The sequence below is a fragment of the Colius striatus genome, chromosome 21 (assembly GCF_028858725.1).
Source record: "Colius striatus isolate bColStr4 chromosome 21, bColStr4.1.hap1, whole genome shotgun sequence".
Lineage (NCBI taxonomy): Eukaryota > Metazoa > Chordata > Aves > Coliiformes > Coliidae > Colius > Colius striatus.
The window spans coordinates 6069893-6091882 of record NC_084779.1 but is presented as its reverse complement, the minus strand read 5'-3'; the positions used below and the strand labels follow the sequence as shown (position 1 = coordinate 6091882).

General features: G+C 53.7%; 1 protein-coding gene across 6 annotated transcripts in view; it reads right to left on the bottom strand.

The window, feature by feature from the left end:
* CASZ1 (castor zinc finger 1) overlaps positions 1–21990 on the bottom strand; it is a 198683-nt gene that overhangs the window by 39026 nt on the left and 137667 nt on the right. For all 6 annotated transcript variants that reach the window (XM_062012807.1, XM_062012811.1, XM_062012808.1 and 3 more), the window contains 2 exons: positions 8690–9259; positions 900–1737 (listed from right to left, as the gene is read on the bottom strand). In XM_062012807.1, the coding sequence (XP_061868791.1) occupies positions 900–1737; positions 8690–9259 (1408 nt within the window). The remainder of the gene's footprint in view (positions 1–899; positions 1738–8689; positions 9260–21990) is intronic.

Here is a 21990-nt window from a genome sequence, read left to right as displayed (position 1 = left end):
GGAGGGTGTGTGGTGGCATTTGCCACAGGAGTGCAGGCCAGAGGTCTTAGACTTAATACAAATGACCCCATGGGATTCACAGCTGACAAGGGCCTCAGGTCCACCGTGAGAAACAAATTCAAACCACGACAAGAAAGCAGAGAACTCCCTCCCTTTTTCCTCCTGCACAGCCTCACATACAGATGTAGCTTTTTGACAGCTACCACCTCTGGAAGCCACATTAAAAAGCAATCCAAGGTTTGGCAAGGCCTTCAGATATCTTCATTCAGTCAGTGGCATCACTGCAGAGATTGCCAGCAACGTGTGTGTAGGAGGTTATTAGTGGTAATTGGGCTAATGAGTTTGCCCAGTCTGAGGGGTAATTGAATCACCTCTATTTGTGTAAGGAACAAGCAAATTGAGAAGACACAGACCTGGCCCCACAGAACTCTGTAATGCCTAACTCCTCTGAAAATTGATGGGAATTAGGCACCAAAATGTCTTCTGAGCTCTGGGACAAACAAAAAGGCCCATCTTGCTAACAGTAACATCAGCAGTTTTGCCATCAAGTTAAATGGCAGCAAGAATTGTGTTCTCCTGCGGAGACAGCTGCATGCTTGGGGAACCAGAGGGAGAAAGCACTGACAACCTCGACCCCTCATCTTTCACATTAATGTATGAACTCAGGAGCTAGTGGGCTCTAGATTCGTGGCTGTGACTGCTGATATCAGGCCACATCCTCAGTGCAAATAAACAGGGGCATAAGGTGCAAAGGAGGAGCAGCCACTCCAACAGAGAGCAAAAAGAAGCATCAGTGGAACAGTGCAGTTATTTGTCAGCACATGAACTGGAGCTGCCCACTGACCCACACACAGACCTTAGGTATGATACAGAGAGAAGAACAGCGGGAGGACACTTACTTCACTGTAGAGACCGTTCCAGTTGTGATGGAGTCTGTCTTGGAGAAAGTGGATTTCAGGTACTCAGGAGTGTTGAATGGCAATGAGACGGATTGCTCTGGCCCAGCCACGGGAGTGCTGCTGGGGTTGCTGGCGAGGGGAGCTGGGGCCAGGCTGGGCGTTGGAGCTTTCACTGGAGTAAGCTTCTGAATGTTCCTCACATCGTACTTGGAAGGCCGGCCCACTTTGCCTGTCTTGAAGGCGATGGCTCCTCCCATATCTGGGCTTCCTTCTCCAGGCTTGAAAAGGTGCAAGTACTTGACGTTTTCTAGGTCATACTTGGAGGCCTTCTTGTAAGTGTTGCCGTTTTGTGGCCTGATGCTCTCACCCGTCTTCAGCTTCTGAATGAAGAAGTCATACTTGGAGGCCCGGGACATCAGGCCCTGCATCTGGGAGCTGCTGGGAGAGGGCAGCGGCAGGATGGTGGCTTTGGTCTCCGTCAGCATGGAGGCATCAGGACCCGGCACCCGAATGGGCTGTGCCAGCACCGAGGAAGCTTCTTTGCCCAGTTTGGAGCCCAGCTCCTCGGGTTTGGCCAAGTGCATGGGCCAGGAGAGCTGCTCCCCAGCCTTCAGCTTGCGGATGTACTCCTCGTACTTGGAGAAGCGGGCGCGCTTGCTCACGGCGTCTTCCCCGGGCAGGGCGGCGGCGGCGGGGGCCTCTGAGGTAGCAGCGTTCAGCTTGTCAAAGCTGATCTTACGGGCCAGCTCGTCCCTCATGTTCTGGTCGTCGTAGCCAAACATGCCCAGGAACTCGTTCATGGTGGTGGCGGCGTAATCCCGCAGCGACGACGCTTCCCCTGCACGGAAGCAGAGCGAGAGGCGGTCACGCGAGCCCTGGAGTTCTCTTCTCCTCCCAGAGCGGCGGGGAGGGGGAGGAAGGGGAGAAGGGGAACATGATCTACTGACGTTTGGCTCACTTGTTAGGTTTTACGACTCTTAAATTAATTTGTTTAAAAAAAAAGAAGGAAAAAGTAATTAATACTGGGGTAAAATAAAAAGAGTTCATCAATGCCAGGAAAATCAATTTCCTAAATGTTCTAGCCGATGGCTTTTCAGTACATTAAACAAAGTTTCATAAATGTCTCTGCACTCTTGCCTTGGCCTAATATGAAGAAAAAGTAATTTTCCTGGAAGTGAGACCAACGCCGCTATGCCGAGGCCTGCACAGCCCTGTCCCTGGGGGTGGGCAGGGACAGGCTGCTGGGGCTGCTGTGCGAGGAGGGGGAGGAACGCCTGAGGCAGGGAGCGTGCTGTGAAATGGGTAAGGGAGATGGGGCAAGACAATGTAGGGGGTGGAGCGGGAGGAGGGCAGGATGGCAAAGTGCAGAGCAGAGGTGGAGATGAATTAAGATGGGGGAAGAGAGGGAGAGGCCATATGCATGAGAGGCTTGGCAGTGAGGAGTGGGGGGAGAAGGAGCGGAGAGGAGAAGGCAAGACAAAGGCAGGATAGTTCCCTATAGCTGTTGCTGTCCTTGCCTCCCCTGTTTGTAAGAGTTCTTTCCACCCAACTCGCTCTGCTCCTTCTCAGTCCCAAGGTCTGCAGAGCCACCACTCTCCACGTGAAAAGAAGCCACAATTCAGTGAAGGCTGTGGAAGCCTACAGGCAGCCTCCTGAGCAGCCAAGAACAGCTTCTGGCAAGACCCGTGAAGGGAAAAATCCACACAGGTGGGAAGTAGGCAAGGAACAGCCTTCCCTCCAGAAGGATGGGGATTGAAGACAGAAAGAGCTGTTGTCCTGATGCAGGTTCCAGAGAGGGGGGGAAAGCCTGTTCTCTGCAGCGTGGGCTGGGGAAGGGGCAGGAAGGGGTTAGTCTACCTGATTGTGATCACAGGGAGGAAGAATGAGCAAAAGCTGTCCTTCCTCAGGTCTCTCCCTCCCTCCCTCCTCTACTCCCTCAGGCAGTTTCACAGGCCACCAGGAGGGGAAGAACACACATCTGGAGGTCACCCAATATCAGTGTAAAGGAGGAAATAAAGATTGCTCTGACGTGCCAGCTTGGACTCATTTAGGCTTCAGTCTGACACAGCGCTCCTCCTCCTCTCCCTCTTGCTTTCTCCTGCAGAGTAAAGATTTACTGTGTGCTGGAGTCCTTCAAACCTCCCTCGTCATCCTTTCTAATCACTCACTCTAGCTCTCGTGGGCAAGCACACTCGTTCACAGGGAGCCAGCACAGGCGGGTACACTGGCAGCAGAACGGAGGTTCCAGGCACTGGAGCCTGCTCAAACCAAATCAACGTTCCCTTGAACCATCGTGGGAAAAGAAGGCACTGAGACACAGCCACAGAACAGCTCAGCTGCTCCCAAACGTGAAAACAGCCCCCCAGGATTTGGGGATCTGAGAGGCAGAGATGCCACACACAGCAGGCACATCCACGGGAGCAGTTCCATGCACGCCAGACCCAGACAATGAGCCAAGGAGAGGTTCAGCAGCCATCAGCTCCCACAAATTGCTTTGCACAGGACTATAGGGAGGAAGAGATTGTCTGCAATGGGCACTAAAACGTGCAAGACCATGAAGGTCAGATTTCTGTTCCAATATTGCCCGGTGCAGCTGTGTTCCTGCCGCAGAAGTGCTGCTGCATGACGTGGTAGGTGAGAATAGCAATGCAAAGGACATGCCTGAAGCCTCCAAGCAGAAGGACAAAGACACGTCTGCTAAGTGCTGGGAGCTGGGTTAGCCTAAAATGACTTTCCAGGTCTGGGCACTCAGGGCCAGCATCCTGTGTGGGATTTTGGGATGCCTGACTGGAGAATAAACACCCTGTTAGTTCCAGAATGGGTGGCAGAGCCCCTGCAGGGTCTGCCTCAGCTTGTAGCTTTTTGCAGCACAACCTCATGGGTCAGGATTACTCTCAAAGGATGTTAAATGCCAAATCATGCCCCACACTGTCCAATAACAAGACTTGTAAGAAGGAAACCACGAGGAAAGACTACTCCTCCATCCTCAGAGGCAGGATCATTTCTTCTCTTCTTCCCCACTTGACCCTCTCCTCTGGCCCCTCTAACACCCCACCAAAGCCATCAACTTTATCTTTCACACACAGGCAGATTAAATAATTTCGTCTTGCTTTAAAGCAGTTCTCCTTTCTACCTCTTTTTCTCTCCTCCACCTCCATTTCAATGTAACCCTATGACCCAACAAAAGTGATTAAACCCATAAAATCCCTATTGGGTCTACCACTTCCCTGTTTCTGTTAAATCTGCTTTCGCTGTTCTGCTTTTCCTCTCTTTCTGGACCTGTAAAACAATCCCCTAGCCTCCTTCACAATGCCCTGACTTCTAAGTGCTGCACAGAAGAACCCTAGACAGCCTGTGCCAAATTGCAAGGGGAGAAAGAACACCACAGAGAGGAAATTCAGCTATTGAGCGTGAAGGGTTTTTTTACTAGCTTTAACAGCTGCCTTGAAAACCAGCCACCTCTTTCCTTCTTTATCCCAACCTGCAGCACGTGAAAACAAAAGAGAGGAGACTCTCTTTTTCAATCCCACATCTCAAATGAGTTTTACAAATCCCAGCTCAGCCCTCACAGACATCACAAACCCAGGGAGGAGATTCAAGGAAGCCTGGTATTTTCTTGGGATACTGGAGTAAATGAAACATTGTAGGAGACCAGCTCCTTTCTAAACTTCTATCATATGCACACCTGGTCTTGCAAAGCACCTCTGGTACCTGTGGGGACTAGACCTTAATTGATGTCAACAGTTAGATGCAAAACCCATGACCATAAGAAAAGGGGAGTTTTCAGAACTCTCTTAGAGCTTTGCAAAGTCTGAGCTTGAGCTGAGAGCACATATGAGATGAAATCCTGGCCAGTTCTCACTGTACACTGTCCCCTACCAAGTGCACCTTCACTCCCCCCAGCATGAGCCCACCTACACATCCCCCAAAGTCACGACCACCTCTTCTTATTTGCAGGGGCACCTACCCAGGAGCCCAGAGGCTCTTCTAGCCGAGGCACCTGATGGGAGGGAGCTGTCTCATCACACAGATGGTATGAGGCACAGCCAACTCATTGCACATACAAACAATGCTGAAGAGGTAATTGTTATCACCTAATCATCAGAAACCCTCCTCATACCAACATGCAGACAAAAGTGATGCAGGACAGCAGCTGGGAAACAAATCCCCAGCAGAACTGTGCAGCCCTGGAAGTCAGGAGAAGAATTGTCCCTGGGTCTTCTTCCCCCACCCTGCACTGCATTCTTCCTCTCCTTTTCTATGTGATGATAAAAGGTCTCCTTCTCCCCTTGCTGCTGCTCTCCATTTGTGGGCATTGCCAAAGAGCAGAGATCTGTGTGTCTCAGAGCAGCTATCGTATCACAAAGGCTCCGAAGCTAGCAAAAAAGGGGCTAAAAATAGCCTGCAGCAGCACACTATATATGGAAGGAAAAGCAAAACAGCCCAAACAGAGTGCAAGGTCTGGATACTGGGGGATGGGATATCCCAGCCAGGGCTCTGCTCTTGATTCTGCTTGGGAGGCAAAACGTATGGACTTGGGGGCTAGAGGATAATGAGCAAGACACAGGCACTCCTCATCTGTGCTCTCCCAAGTGGAGTGTCCCCGGGAAATTCTGAAGAGAAAACTCCTCTTGTTGAAAGCAGGACCAACATTCCCTTTCTAAGACACTCAGTCAACAGGCTAAGAAAAGAAGGGAGAACTTTGAGATCTTGCAAAGAGGAAAGCTCCACTGTGTAAGTAACAGGCAGAGCAAAGAACGTGGGACTGTGTAGGAAAATCTCCCTGGGTATGTGTGCGTCAGAGATTGTGGAAAGGGATCTCTGTCAGAGACTGTACTGGGAAAGCTAAATGCTATATATAAACATGTGTAGAGGAGTCAGGTCGGTCAGTGGGCAGGAGAGGGTGCACGAATGAATGAAGACACATATCTGCACGTCCACATCAGCTTCTGACACCCATCTCCCGACAGACACCAGCTCTGCGACTCCTGAACGTGTTTCCCAGCGTAGCACAGGGAGGCACACGAGGCAAGACTGAGCACCGACTCCTCACTCCCTTGCTTTCAAGGTGTGGCTCAAAGAGGGATGCCATACATGCACCTTTGTCCATCCTGTTTCAAAGGATGAGGACTGCATGGACCATGTCTCTGCAAACTCCTCCCTGATACACCACAAGCCTCACTGTCTGACCCAGGAGTGGCAGGGATTTGGCATCACATTACAGGAGGGACTAATGGAAGACACGAGCAGTAGCTGGGAGTCCATAAAGCTGTGAGTGTACACACCAGGACTCCAGGAAGCAGGAACCTTTCTCAGCCCCATACAATTAAGGTCCCTTTCCCCACTGATTAAGAAAGCCACTTCCACGGAAGATCCGGTTTTCTGAGCAGCTCCTGCTTTTTACTCAAGTTTCCAGCTGATCAAAGAAGTATGGGCTCAATTATAAATGCTGCTGAGCACTGCCAGCTCTGTATCCTCTGTGTCCTCAGGGGGAGCACTGAGTGCTCAGAACCTTCAAAACCAGGTTCCTGTGATGACTCCCCTGAAGCTGCACTGGCTGGGAAGGCAGAGCCGTGTTCCTCTGTCTCCTGCTACACCCTGACTCCCAGGAAAAGAAAACCCTTCTTTTTGGGATAGGCAGTTCCAGACCTCACTAGAATAAACTCAACTTGCACCCAGGTCTGAGAGGAGTCGGTGATGAACAGCTCCAAATCCATCTTCTGGAAGACTGACAGAGGAAAGCAGAAGAGGAAAAGAACTTTGTCCTTTCCGAAGCAAAGGGATGTTTCAGTCTGTGCTTTCCACTGAAACGCTGTGAGCAGCATTTACAACGGGCTTCTTGAAACAGACTCTCCAGACCCGGCAGCATGTCTGTTTGCAAGGCAAATCCCATGTGCCTGCATATGTAAACCCAACCCTGCATGTGCCATTACCTGCCTTAAACATAAATGAGCCTTCAGCCCCCCAGGAATGCTTCTGCATTTCTGCATAATCCTTTCACAATACAGCCCTACAAAGGCATTTTGCTGAGCCCTCCTACACCCCAGTGACAAATCTCAGCTCTTTTTCCCCTTTCCACACTTGGTAACGTATTTTTTACGTTTCAGTTGCCCTCCTTTTAGTTTTTGTAGCAAATAAAAGCTGCAAATGGTGGTGGTGGGGAATAAAAACAAACTCAAAACAGAGTCCAGGCACAATCACCTTGTGTCTGGGAACGACAAGGGCTTTCCTATCAAAGGAAACTGAAGGTCACACTTTTCCTCATTGATCTTGCAATGTTTGTTAATTACTCTGTCACTGATGTGGCGAAGGATAATTAAACAGCTCTGTTTATATCTTATATGCATAATTATGTGCGCTGCCACTGAACTCGTGAAGACTAGAGAATGTGCCTCTCCAGAAGGGGAACGGACAGACGGAGATGAGCCCGGGCTGCGTTATTAACGGGAGGAGGAAAACACGCACACACACAAAAGGAGCAAAGTTTGATGGATTCACAAAGTGCTGAGATCAGGGGAGGGCTGCGTGCAGGTGGAGCAGATTAGGGGGAGAGCTTTTTGATTAGAGATTCATCCCAGACGAGTGACAAATCGGGGGAGGGAGCTGCTCTGCCCTAATGGAGAGAATTCCATTTACGCTAAGGTTTTACCAAGGCTTAGCACCCATATGTGTGTCCCCCTCCCCCCCAAATCAATCTGGGGGGAACCTGAGGAAAGAAATTCATCTGAGGCTTTCCCCAACATCTCTTGCTGAATTGAGTGAATGACAAAAATAAGGTAGAAGCTATCTGAAAATGAGAAATGCACACACAGCCTGGGGGAAAACACCTTGCAACTGCACACAAGTTGCCATCCTGGATCGGATGGCAGCAGCAATTACTGGGTTGAAATGCATGATGGCTTTCCCCCTGCAGCCTGGGGCTCCCCTAGTCAGCTCTGATCTGGGGGTTGATTATCCTTGTCTAAGATGCAACATGTGGGCATGAATGTGTTTGCACAACCCTGCCTGCACTGCACAGCACAGCAAAGCTGCAGAATCCACCTGGGGTTTGCCACAAGGGCACTCTGCCTTTCCCCCTCCTCGTCATGAGGAAATACATGAGCAGGAAACCAGCCCAAGCCACAGCTATCTCCATCTGAATGGTGTGAAGGAGTCTAGAGGGGAGATGCACTCTACCAAGGAATCTGTGGTCTGGAAGGAGCCTTCTTCTCTCGGACAAAAAAAGGCTGAAGGGAGACATGATCACTGTCTGCAACTACCTGAAAGGAGGTTGTGGTGAGGTGAAGGTTGGTCTCTGCTCCCAAGTAATAAGTGACAGGACAAGAGGAAAAGTTGCCCCAGGGGAGGTTGAGGTTGGAGCTGAGGCAGAACTGTTTCCCTGAGAGGGGTGTGAGCCCTGTGCCAGGCTGCCCAGGGAGCTGGGGGAGTGCCCAGCCCTGGAGGGATCCCAAAGCCCTGGAGCTGAGGTGCTGAGGGCTGTGGGTCAGTGCTGGGCTGGGCAGGGTGAGGGCAGGGCTGGGCCTGCAGCAGCTTCAAGGGCTTTTTGAACCAAAACAATTCAAAGAGCCACCCAGCCACATCCACTCCTTGGGACAAACATCCCCCTTGGGAAGGGCAGGCTGAACTCAGAGTGGTCCCAAGAGCAAAATGCCAAGCCTGTGCATGGGGATTGGGGCTTTCACTGTCCTCCTTGGCTGCCAGATGCAGACAGTATCTGGTATGGACACAAACAGCTTCGTCTGTCCCACAGAAAATCTGACGTGAGAAGGTGGAGGGGACAGAGGGCTTACCTGAGGTGGTTCCTGCCCCCAGCTTGGAGCCTGTCTCGCCACTGGAGGACCGGTAGGCATCGTCCTTCGAGGCTGGCCCGTCTGAATCCCTGTCATCCAGGAAGCTGCCATCCTGCGAGCCCCTCAGAGCATCGGCCTCATCCCCGTTGTCTTCCTCATCGCTGCAGCCCTTGGGCTGCACCATGTAAACCCCTTCAGGGGGCACCTCAGCGCTCTCGGCCCCTTTACACTCCTTGCCCTCAGCTCGGCCCAGCAAGGGCTCCTCGTTGTATTCCCCGTTCACCCACTTCTCAATCACCTCCCTCCTCTTGTCCTCCTCGATCTTCTGCACGCGGCTGAGTCCATCTGCCAGCTCCGTGCCCAGCTCCTTGGCGCCGGGCTGAGGCAGGTCCTTGTTGCTGCTGTCCCGCTGCGGGCCCTTGTCCGCTCGGGCCTGCTCGGCTGCCCCGTGGTCGAACACGACCTGGCGGCTCAGCTTGGCACAGATGGCATTCAGCTTCAGGCCGCCTTTGCGCTTGGCAGCCATCGTGGGTTTTCCTGAGGCTGCGTCAGTGCATATAGTTCTTTCAGCTGGAAAGAGAGAGGGGGGAAAGAAGTAAGAAAGTGGGATCAGACAACTTGAACCCAAACAGCAAAAGGCTGGTCCCAACCCAAGGGGCCTCCAGCCACGGGCAGTGTCATCCTCTGAAGGGGGGACTGCCGTCTGCTTCCCAAGCTCGGAGTGGAAGCCCAGCCAGGAGAGCCCAGCCAGAGGCACACTCTGAGCATGCTGGTACCAAAGGATGCCACTGGACTCAAGAAACAGGCACATATGTGTGCTGGGACTGAATTGGGCTCAAAAGGCCCCAAACATCCCAGGCAGGTAAATGTGGTAGGGACCAGCCTTTTCTCCTGGCCCAGGCAGGATATGAAGGCTGCTGAAAGCCTGACTTGCTCTCTCCTTCAGACTGCAGCACCACCTGCTTTTACGTCCCCAGCTCCACTCCACATGGAGTGGCTGCAAAAGCCACACCAGCCAGTAACTGCACCCAAACACTGGTAGCAGGAAGAGCAGCTTCCCTAACCCAGGAACAGGGAGGAATTCACTTAATGGGGTCTACAAATTGTCAGAGATGAGAACCAGTATGCACCAGAAAGAACCAGTATGGAGGATAGGAGCCCTGGCAAGTGTGTGTGCTGGAGCACCAGGCGGTTGATCAGGCCCCTTTGCCTGCTCCCCTCACACAGACACAGGAAATTCTGCTCTCACACTTCCCAGCACAATCAGCTAATTAGTGTGGGTTTGTTATTTTAATGTAGTTTATTCATATGTGACAGCTAGTAAAGGAGGGGCAAGGGAAAGTGGGGGGAGAAAGGAAGAAGGTAAGGTCTTAACTTCAAGGTCACTTGAATCTTGAACTAAATGGTCCCTATCAGAGTCACTTGCATAATTATTGCACCAACAATTAACAGGATTCAATCGCAAACAGAAGCAAAAAACTGATTTGAAAGCAGCTGCATTGTCTCATTTCCTTCTTTATATACATACCCCTGAGAGACACTCAAGCTAAGAAGGGTGAAAGGTCCCAGGGCAAGAAATGTGCACACAGCCTGGCTCTTCCCCCAGCACAGCGAGCCGAGGCAAACCCTGCTCTGGGTCCCAGGGCTCAGGAAGAGCACCCAATAAAACACTTGCTGGACACACATCCTGCTGGAGTTCCCACAGGGATGCTGCTGGAGGTCACTCCAAAACGTGTTCCTGGGCTTTAGGTCATGCTGAAAGAGGGGCCTGTCACACGGACAGCAAACAGAAACCATCTCCAGAGCTCGAATGGTGAGAACGGGTTCCTCTGCTGCACAGGAGCCCACACCTCCCTGTCACCAGCACAGAGGTGCTGCTCCTCAGAAGCACGCTGAGATTAATCAGACCCCCTACAATGCATCCAGAAGCCATTGTGACAGCCCCTAATCCCATAACATGACAGCCCAATACAAACACACTGAAACTTTAGACCTGCTGTCCAAGAGCCAGAGAGTGGCTGCTCAGCGTAAACTCCTGACAGCTTCAGACACGCTTCCCTGTCAAGGACTGCGGGAGGAATAACCCCCCAGCAAATAAATCAGCCCCCCACACAAAGGGAGGCCAAATGTACTCCTCTGCTTCCCAAGCACTAACAGCAGTCGTGCTCTCACCAAGGGGAAGCACACGTTGCCCCAAACACTCACCTCCCCATCCATAAACGCTCGTCTGGTGCCGAGCTGTGTGTGGTGTCACACACGGAGGGGTGAAGCAGCCCCGTCTCCCCCAGATGCATCCCCGAGCGCTTCCCCACGTGCTCCCCTTTCACACGTTCCCCCAGCACACCACGCAGCCCTCACGCACCCAGATGGCCCCGAGAGCTGCCGCGGTGCCTGTGTGCTGGCACCTTCCCTCCCCGCCACGTTCCCACTCTATTTAGGGCTGAAAGCGCGGGTCGATCCTGTGTGCAACTGGTACCACAGAGGGAATCTCAGAGGCTGCTGTGAGCTCCAGCTGGAGCGGGGCCAGGACACCTCCGGCTCACGCCTGCACGCTCGGGCGAGGGGCCAGCGGGGCTGCGGCGGCCTGGGCTCTGCGGCCCGATGCAGTGCTGCCTGGCTCTGGGCATCAGCTCAGCCCCAGCACTGGGCACCAGCTCAGTCCTGGCTCTGGGAATCAGCTCAGCCCCAGCTCTGGGCATCAGCTCAGCCCCGGCACTGGGCACCAGCTCAACCCTGGCTCTGGGCATCAGCTCAGCCCTGGCTCTGGGCATCAGCTCAGCCCCGGCACTGGGCATCAGCTCAGCCCCGGCTCTGGGCATCAGCTCAGCCCCGGCACTGGGCACCAGCTCAGTCCTGGCTCTGGGCATCAGCTCAGCCCCAGCTCTGGGCATCAGCTCAGCCCTGGCTATGGGCATCAGCTCAGCCCCGGCACTGGGCACCAGCTCAGTCCTGGCTCTGGGCATCAGCTCAGCCCCAGCTCTGGGCATCAGCTCAGCCCTGGCTATGGGCATCAGCTCAGCCCCGGCACTGGGCACCAGCTCAGCCTTAGCTCTAGGCACCAATTCAGCCCTGGCTCTGGGCACCAATTCAGCCCCACACCAGGCACCGGCTCAGCTCCAGCACCAGGCAATGGCTCAGCCCCGGCACTGAGCACCAGCTCAGCCCCAGCACCAGGCAGTGGCTCAGCCCCAGCTCCCCAGCGCTGCCCTCGCCGGTGATTCCCTGGGTCGGCCCTGCTTAACCGGTGAGGTCAGCGCCGAGATAAGCAGGAGGCAGACACGGATCCCTCCCCCTCTCTGCCATGAGGACAGGTCCCATTCCTCTGGCCAGGAGGTGAGCAGCCAAGTGCGTGCACCAGCCGGCAAATGAATATATAAATATTTATCCAAAGGAAGAGAGGAACAGACGTTCCCGAGGCTGCACTTGCCGCGTACACAGCAACTCCAGCGAGCCTGCAACTTGTCTTCCATTCCTGTTCCTGCCTCCTTCCACCTCACATGTGCTGCCTTTGCCCCTCTGCCTCCCCAGCTTCTGCCCCCCAGCTCCTGCTCCTCCCTCTGCTTCTCTCCTTTCCCTTCTCTGTGAGATTTTTTCAGCACAACCATGCTGCTCTTTAACATTTTGAGCATCTTTTCTTAAAGCTTAAGGTAAAAAAAAACCCCAAGTTCTGAAAACACACCTTTTACCTGACCTGTAACATCAACCCTCCCAGAGACCTTCCTGAGACAGGACTGGCCCTGGAGTACCAGGGGTCTCATGTACCTCCTCCATCCCACCTCTGCACCAATGGCCACTGAAATCAGAAATCCCAGCTTCTTTTGCCAGCCTTGCAACCAACTCTCCACAAGTCTGGACACATCACTTTATCTTTCCATTGCCTTATTTCCTTGCCTACAGAAGAAGGGACATTGATCTGTATCAACGTTTCTGTTCTCCTCTGTTAGGCTGGCAGAAGGGAAACCCTTCTTACAAAGACACACTGACAATGGCCATCGGGCCAGAGGGATCCAGAGCATCTGTGTTTGGTTCACTCGGGCTGAGGGAGAGGAACCGAGCTGCTGAAAGAGGGACCCTCACATCTGCCTGAGATCTGGGCTGCCAGGCAGGGAGGGACCCCCGAAGTCAGCCAGAAGCTCCATCCCCCCAAGGCTAAGCTCTCCACCCCAAATCACCCCGTGTCTCCATCGCACTGTTTAAAGATTCCAGGCTAAGTAAACATCCCCCTTCATTTTCTTCATCTAAATAGAAATGTTTTGATTTCACATCAATCTGAGGAAGCCGTTTATAACCTGAGCCTGTCACACGGACTTTTCATCTCTGCCCAGGACAAACTCTCCCACATGCTCTATTTACACTGAGCACTTCCTCTGAAAACAATGCCACCGGGAGTTTACTCCACTCACCCCCTCCCCACACCCTGCCAGGAGACACTCTGCTCTGTACCCAGCCCTGGGGCATCTCGAGAGCAAACCTCCCTTTGTGTGGCTCACTGCAACCAGGCCTGGCAAGGAGGAGGACAAACCTCCCTTTGCTGTCTTCTCACCCCTTGAACTTGCTGCTGCCAAGCCCAGGCTGCTGTCCCCACCACTCCTCTTTCCCCGTCCCCACGTGCTGGTGGCACCCTGGGTGCAGCCCTGGGCTCTGTCCCTCCACACAGCCCCCTGAGCAGCACTTTCTCATGCAGGAACCCCGCAGCTGGGCACAGCCCAGCTCTGCCTCCTGCCAAGGGAGAAGAGGGGCTGTGAGGGGCACAGAGACGGGGCATCCTGGCCGAGGGGCAACCTGTGCTGCAGAGAGGAAAGTGTGGCTTTGCAGGGAAAGGGAAACAGAGAGCACTCTGGGTTTGGCTTGGGGTCGATGAAGAAAGCACCCTGACAGAGGGCAGAAAGGGAGCTGGCTGTGAGAAACGGGGTGTGTGGGAGCTGCTGAGCCAGTGTGGGGGGAGGAGAGGACGCTCTGGCTGTGTGGAAGGAGCTCACTGGTGTGGGACGAGCTGGGGTGCAGGGGGAACCCCTCAGAACGGAGCAGGGACTGAGGAGAGGCGGCAGAGCCCGCACTGAGGGGAGAGGGGTGCTGGCTGGGGAGGGACAGCACGCTGTCACTTCACAGGGCCGGGTACGTTGAACAGATGGAGCTTTCATATTCCTATTGAAGAGTTTTAAGCCCAGCTGAGCAGCTCCGTTCAGGAGGGAGGTCCCAGTGCCAGCTTTCCAGGAGCTGCAAGCTCTCATTCGATCAATTATTAACGGCATTATTTGGGGCGGGGAGGGGGAGGGAAGGAGGGCTCACAAGCTGCACCGGCCTTTTCCTTTTTAACCACTGTAGAGCTTGACTGGAGAGACTCCAGCCTGCCCAGAAGCCCCAGATGGGGAGGGCAACGCGGCTGCGGGCGGGAGCCTGTTCACACTTGAGCTGTGGTCCCTAAGATGGAGCCAAACCTTCGCAGCAGAAGGCCACTGGGACATTGGGAACGTGCTTCCCCAGAGCAATGCCCTGGCTGTGCCCAGGCACATGCCTGGAGGAGGCAGGGAAGGCAGCCAAATGCTCAGCCCCTTCCAGAAAACATTTCCCCTCCAGCACAAAGACTGGAGCATTATCCCAGGCAGGGCCAGGGCAAAGGCAGCGACGGCCCAGGCACGGCCCACACCGTATCAGAGTGGATTTCGTGTGCGTTATTTTCCCCTCTTCAGTTTATCAATAAAACATTTTATTGCTTTTAGCCCGGGAAATGACCTTGGATTAGTGGATGCTGTCTCTCTGGCTGACCTTGGGGAGTTCACAAAGGCTCTTTAACAACCTGCTGTGCCCTGCGAGCGTGGCTCCCGCCCCGGCGCGGCTGCGGGAAGCCGGGGAAAGCCCTCGGTGCCAAAGCCGGACCTGACAGGCTCCAGCTCAGCACTGGGCAGGGAGGAGAAAGAGAATCAAAGACGTGGGAGGAGAAACCGAGCGAGCAGCCAGGGTGTCCTCACCGAAACGCTGCCAGTTAGGCTCCCTGCGTCCCCTCGGCCCGAGGGCTCTCCCCGCACGGCAGGAGCCGGGGACTCTGCTCTGCTCCCCACGGCTGGCGCCTGGCAGAGAGCTGCCTGCCTGCACTCAGCTCTGCTTGCCCTTCTGCCTGTCCCACCAGCATCTCCAGCTGCACAAGAGGCCACTTTTCTCACTATTTCCAGCTCCCAGAGCCTGGTTTAGCCCTGTCCCGAAGCGGCTGAGATCAGTGTTAGTTCCCTTCAGTGAGCCTGTCCTGCTTCCCTTTGCTCACCCTGCTCAGCTGCAGACCTAAGCTGTAATTTAGTGGTGACAGTGAGGGACAGTGAACAGAAAGCAGCACTGGGCATTGAAGGACAGCAGACACCCTGAGAGGAGGGGGAAGTGACAGGGCTCTGGAGATGCTGGTGCCCTGCACTGGGGCTGCTGGCCAGCTGGGCTGCTCCTGTTTCCCACCTGGACACTTGGCAGCTGTGATGCTGCTGTGGGGGATTCTGCATGAACACGAGTGAGGGCCCTTTTCCTCAAAAACAGCCCCATCATCACTGAACGGGGTGTATTTTCAACGCAGGAGTGTAACTATGGAGGAAGGGAATGGGACAGGAGAAACTGAGAGGAATTTTCCTTCTCTAGGGAATGGAAACTACAAGCAACCAGAGCCAGTGCTGAGCTGTGCGCCAGAGCGAGGTCCCTGCATGCTGCAGGGCACAGCCTGCAACGGTGCTGCAGCAAACAGCCCACCCCAGCAGGCAATCCTCCTGCTGCCCTCCTCAGTAACACCACTAACACCAGCCTCCCTTTCCAGCACCGTCCCTAGTCCTGGGCACAGAGGGTCCCCGTCCTCTCCTCTAACACCCCCAACTCTCGTGGCACACACAGAGACAACCCCTCCTGGCATCATGACCACGCAGGCTTTGCCCTGGCAGCAGAGCCCCCTCCCCAGAGCCCCCTCCCAGCCCCCAGGTGCCCGTTTGCTCCGTCCTCCTGACGAGCGAGCCCTAAAGTGTTAACGGCGATTGGTGAAATGGCACAGCAGATTGCTACAATAAATAATTTACTGATATTTATAAATATTCAAATCAGCAGGCTTCAGAAATTGAAAGGGGGGGGCTGAGCTGACGGAGAGGAGGGGTGTTTAGGGAGGGGAGGGGAAGGGGGGGGCTGACATTAATTCCCAGGCTCTCCAAATTCATTTGAGGACTGTTTCTCATTTCAAACAAATATTAAATCTTTTGGTGTCAAGCCTCCAAAATAAAATACCAAACAGAAAGCCACCATCCCCTTGGTGGCTGATGCCTTGCCTGCCATGACACCAGGCACCCAGGGCACCTTGGACAACCAACGACCCGCACCAGTGAGGAGCCCACCTGTATCGCAGCCCACCACACCACCAGCCCTCAGCACACACAGGAGTTCCCAGCTACCAGCTCTGAGACCTTGCCTTCACCTTCCCCTGGATTTTCTGAATCCCACTGAGGAGAAAAGGCTGAATGCTGGTGTGAGGAAGGTGGAGCTGCGACTCCTGACTGCTCACTGGGAACAGGGGCAGGAACGGAGCAGGGGTCAGGGCTCCTGACTTGCATCCCTCGCTCTGGAAGGGAATTTGGTTTTAGTGATTTAAGACAAGGGTTAAAAGCCAGCAGTGCTGGCTTCCAGCCTAGTTTCCAGTCATGGTGTAACCATCAGTATTCCATGCCTTAGTTTCCCCATGCAGAGGAGGAGTGAGGGTGATTACTCACTGAGCAGGCTGAACCCAGCCGTGTTTACTGGGTGCTTTGAGATCTCCACATCAGCACTCTTGTCACTGCTGGATTCTTACTGAGTCTTTTCCACCTCGGAGCACCCTACTGACCCCTCAGATGGCCGGTGAGATGATCCCGTGTCCTCCCCTGGACCACCCCACTGGTAACACGAGGCTCCAGCATGGGGTGAATTTCCCCTAGATGAGTAATGGCTTTTCTAATGCACGGGCAGGCTGTCAGCTTCCCTACTCCCAGTGTTTTATGGGTTTAACTGAACGGCTCTGAACTCCCTAGTAAGAAATAAAGTTATCCCTCAGCGTCCCTTCTAAACATTTCACTCAGTGCAAACGGTGTTTAAGAAAAATGAGGACATATTTCTTCTTAAGGATGCAGTATCCCCCTTCAGAGGCCTAATTTATGCCATATATCACTGGCCGGGGAGAGAAAGGCAGCGCAGACCTCACACTGGGAGCGAGCCGGCCCTGGCACGGCGCAGGCACTGCTGCAATGGTGCAGTGGGCTGCAGCCCCGAGGCCTCCCGAGGCCGCAGCGTGGGCCGGACGCAGCGGAGCAGGACGGGCACGGGCCGCTGCCCTCTCCGCAGCACTGCCCTTCCCCGGCCAGCCCCGCTCAGGGCCCTTCTCCACACGGGCCTCGGGGCTCTCACCGCCCTCCTCTGCCACGCTGCCTTCTCACCTGCCGCTGCCCTGCTCTGCCGCCGTTCCAACGGCTCCTCGCAGGCGTCTGGCGCAGCTGGTGGGGAAAGTGGCTCAGCTGCCAGCAAGGACAGGACTAATCCTTCTCCGCAGCTCTTTAGTAACGCACGTCTGAACCTTTTCCTGAGCAGATCTCAAAAACGATCCTCCATGTGCTTTGATCTTGTCGACCCTCAGCCTCTCTGCTCTGAAAGCCACTGAGGCTCTGCTGCTCACCCCCGAGTGCAGAGACAAAGCCCCTCGCCTCTGCCCTGCCATTTGCCCTGCTCTGTACTCACACACCCTGAACCTGCAGGGGACAGAAACAAGCACCTCTTTCTGCTTGTAAGTGATACAGGGAACTTCCAGAACTAACAGAAGGAGCAGAGTGGAGAGAACGGGGAAAAGTGAGTAACAGGAGCCAGGAACTCTGGTTCTACTCCCTGCTCTGCCACTGACCTGCTCCTTCTCCTTGGCTTCCCTTCTGCCTCTGACCTGCTGGGTCTCTTCAGATGGTCAGCCATCCTCAGGCCCAGTAGCTGATTTGCAACTTTAGGTGCTACTGTGATTCAAGTAACAGCAAAAACACTGATTTGGGACAGTTTGAAGCTCAAAAGTCCCTTGAGTCCTGCAGCCAGCTTTCTACTTCATCTGTCAATGCAGGATCTTTGAGGAGACATTTCAACAGTTTCCACCTCCTGGTCCCATGAAAACCTGCTGTCAGAGCTTCAGCCTAACACAGTGGGCAGGGCTGTGCTGCTCCCAGGGAGCCTTCTGAGCCTTTCTTTGAGATAACATAAAGCCGAGAGGATCAGCTTCTCTGATCCAGTTTCTCCTCTTTGCCTTATTTATTTATTATTAATTTTTCAGTCCAGTTAAAAGGTTTACTATCCAGATGAGCCTAAGTGGCCTCACTCAGCCTAAGTAACTCCATAAATCAAGCAGAACTGCTAACATCTACATCACAATCCCGCCATCAATCTCGCCCCAGGTTGTGAAGAAAACCGAGGGGAAAGACGCAAAAGGGAGAGCGCAGAGTAAGAGCTCAGCACCATCGGGTCCCTGGGAAGTCACACACATTGTCAGGGCAACCCAGTGCAAACACAGTGCCCAACTTCACCTCTCCACAGACACAGGTACACATTCCAGGTGCTGTGCCAGGAGGACACGGAGGGGATGGTGGTGGAGAGCAGGAGGCTGGGAAGGACTCCAGACTAAGGCCAGGCAGCCCAGCTGCTGAGGAATGAAGAGACCAGGATATGAGTATCTTTAAAACACTGCACAGACCTCTTTGTACATGCTGAAGGAGACAGGGCAGGAGGTACAGCGAAACTTCAGGGTGCCAGGGAAGGAACCAGATTTAGCTGCAAGTACCTGACTCTGGGGAGAACAAAAAGGACCTGGGAGAGATGACAGCTCTCTTCCAGGACCCAGATTCAGAAGGGAACTGCTCAAAGTTTCATCAGTCCTTCTTGGTGACTATTTAACGAGTTACAGAGACTCCAAACCCACCATAACCCAAGTCGGTGGAGAGCAGCTCACTGGTTTCAGGCTGGCTCAGAGTCACCCCTAACCGAGGGCAGGGGTTAAGTGAGCCACCTCTGAAAAAGCCGTCCCTCCAAACCTTGTTGGTAGGTGGTAGAGAGCAATTTGCAATCCCTTTCAGCACTATTAAGCTCAGCCCCAACAAAGAATGCAGACTCCTAATTAATTGCAGTGGGAAGTCAGGAGCTAAATGGGAGTTGGGAGTCTGAATGCTTGTTGCATCACTAAGAAACACAGGGCCAGGAAAAGTTCATTATTGTGGTCTTCCAAGGTCCCGCAAAGTAAATCAGTGTGTTAGCTGCATGAGGTAAGGGAGACCTGGGCAAAAGCTGCATGACAGGGAGCAAAGCACAGCACCTGAGCCTTCCAGTTTGTGTCATGTCCTCCCCACAGCCCCTGACAGCTGCCTGAGCTGTATGTGAGCTAGTAACAGGCTCTGGGCTTGGTCTGCAAAGGGGGCACTCGGATCCTTTACAGGTTTCTGTAATCCCCAAGGGGAGCGGGAGTGGGAGCCCCCAGAGCAGGCACCCATCACAAGCTGCACTGAGAGCTTTAGGGGCTGTTTAACACCCAGAGATGCCTGACACCTGCAAATACTGTGCATCACAGTAAGGAGAAACGCTTGTCTGTCCCGTTTGTGTGGAGAAAGCTCACAGCCTGGCCAGAGCAGAGCTGAGCTCCGGTGTGAAAGCAGCGGGTCATCCCTGAGCTTGCAAACTCAGCAGTCCTGTCAGTGCAGCAAGGGAGAGACACCCCAGTGGCTGTGCTGGCTGAGCACTCACCCCACGCTTCCCACTAAGTCTCTGTCCTGCCTTTTGCTGCTCTTTCTTTTGGTCATTAGGGCTCATCTTCTTATTTCTCCTATCCCCGTGAGCCCATCCGTGTGCCGGAGCTATGGCTGGCTGCAAACACCCATCAGTGGCAGCACACACGTGTACAACAACGTGGCACACATGGCCCAGCACACACACACACACACACACACACACGGCCCTGCATGTGCTCCTGGAGCGCTGTGCACACACACACAACACACGCTAAGGCACGGGAATGCCCGGTTACCTGCGGCAGGACAGGGCTGACACCCACACAGCCACGCAGCACACTCACACCTGTGGCCAGCAGCCCACGGCAGTCACACAGGCAGCCCCCTGTGCGAGCACGGAGCAGCCTGCACGCGCTCACCCTGCCTCTCTCACACACACACACACAGAGCCAGCTGCCAGCAGCGCTTTATTCTGCAGCTCGGAGTGGGAAGGCAGCGGGCTCCCAGTCGGACCCTGCACACAGACTCGGCAGAAGGGACAGACACACTCCCCAGCCCACCACAGAGCCCCTCTTTACCCCCAGCCCATCTGCACCTCACACCTTAAGGCAAAGAGAGCACCGGTGAGTGTCTCAGTGGAGCTGGCGTCCCGGCGCAGCCTGTGTGCCGGGCAGGGGATCTCTCCCTCTCCCTCTTTCTCTCTCTCTTCCACTCGCATCTTTTCATGAACTCTATTTCTCTTTCCTTTCTGAAAACAACTGAGCTGTAAATACTGTTTAACCTTCTTCCCCCCTTCCCCCCTCCCCTCCGCACTATAAAAACACAAATATGCCATAACTCAGCTGGCTCAGCCGCCGCGCCTCCAACATGCCCTGCTCCAGGCCTCTCAGGAAGGTCATAACAAACGACTTTCCGATTCAGTGCTCCTGAAATAATTTTGTGTATTAAAACCTGAATCTGCACTTTCTGGACCGAAAGCCTCTCTTAATTATGGCAAGCGTCCTTGGGATGGACAGTGATCCTTCACTACAGCACCGCTAACCAACCGGAGAGGCTGCGGCTCCGGCTCCCCACCACCACCTCCTCCCGCTGCCCCCTCCCACCACCACCCAAACCCACGGCCCCCCTTGCTCCCGAGCCCCCCCGCCTTCCCTTTGCCCAATCTGTTTTCAAAGTGTGTCTGTCCTTTATTAAATTGTTTTCTTTTCCACATTATCAGTTGCCATGGAGACCTCATCTCTCGGATTATTTGAATTTCATTATATCTATTGATTTGGGAGCATTTCATCTTTTTTATTGTTTTTCTGTCAATTTTCAAAACGAATAACCATCTAATTTGCGTCAGTGCTGATTATGTTTGTCCCTCAATAGAGGTCGGCAGCTGCGTCGGGGAAACAAATCAATGGGAAACCATCATAAACCTCCCCAGTACAATCTCCAGGATATGTGGGTGACATTCCACGCCTGCGAGAAACACTCATCATATCCAAACTTCTTTCTTTCTTTGCTTTTTTCTTCTCCCCTCTCTCCCCTTTTTTTTTTGCCCCCCTCACCTCACTGCTTTGCTCTGCTGGCCAGTGCTGGGGCACGTTTAAAACCCTACTTCTTTCCCACACATCCATGTACAATTTTGGACACGTCGCATTTTCAGACGGGGAGGGGACGGGGTTGAGAAGAGAGGGAAGGAATTATTTTGGGGGGTGGGGGGGGGAGGGAAAGAAAGAAGAAAAGGATGAGGAGGGAAAGAGAAAAAAAAGCAGGAAAAGTGGATCAGGATTGCAAATTGCTTACTATGTTTTTTTTTTAAATAATTTATGCAATTTTAAGCATTTATGTATAAATTTTTTAATAAGCCACCCTGGAGCAAAATAGCCATTAACATCCCGACGTCCTTCTGTCCAATGGGCTCGTGTGCAGGATCAATTTCCGAGAGTACTCTCCTCTTTTTTTTATGACATGATAAAATGCTTTTAAAGCAACTTACACAAATATGGAAATTCTTTTTTTCCCCTCCTCTCCTCTTTTTTTTTTTCCCCTTATAACAGCCTCCACTTATTCACCAGGGAGAGGGACTGAGAGTGTGTGTGTGTGTGTGTGTGTGTGGTGGGGAGGGCAGTTGGCAGAAGGATAGACCCAGCCCTAACTGGAACGGACCTGCCTGTCCTTCTAACAAGGGCATAAACTTTCATTAGCGATGCACACAGTCAAAGGCAATTTAGGGAAACGCGCTGTACAGAAAAGGAAAACCTCAGCGTTTTTGATCCAGCGGCTCCTTGGCTCCGTCCAGGGGGTTCTATCCTTGAGCTCAGCTTCTGCTCTCCAACCAAAGTGACCCTCTCGGCCATGGGGGAGGCAGGAGCAGGGGCTGGGGCTGCTCGTGGGGATGCTGGTGCCCAGCAGCACCGGCCTCAGCCCCGCCAGCAGCCTGCACACCCTGCAGCTGCTCCAGAGAAGCCACTCGGTATTAGTGTCTTGCTGGAACCCACCGGTCCTACAACAGGCCCAGAGGTATCTGTTGCTCTGCCTGCTGCAGAGCTTTGCCCCTGTGACAGGCTGGTCCTTCCTGAA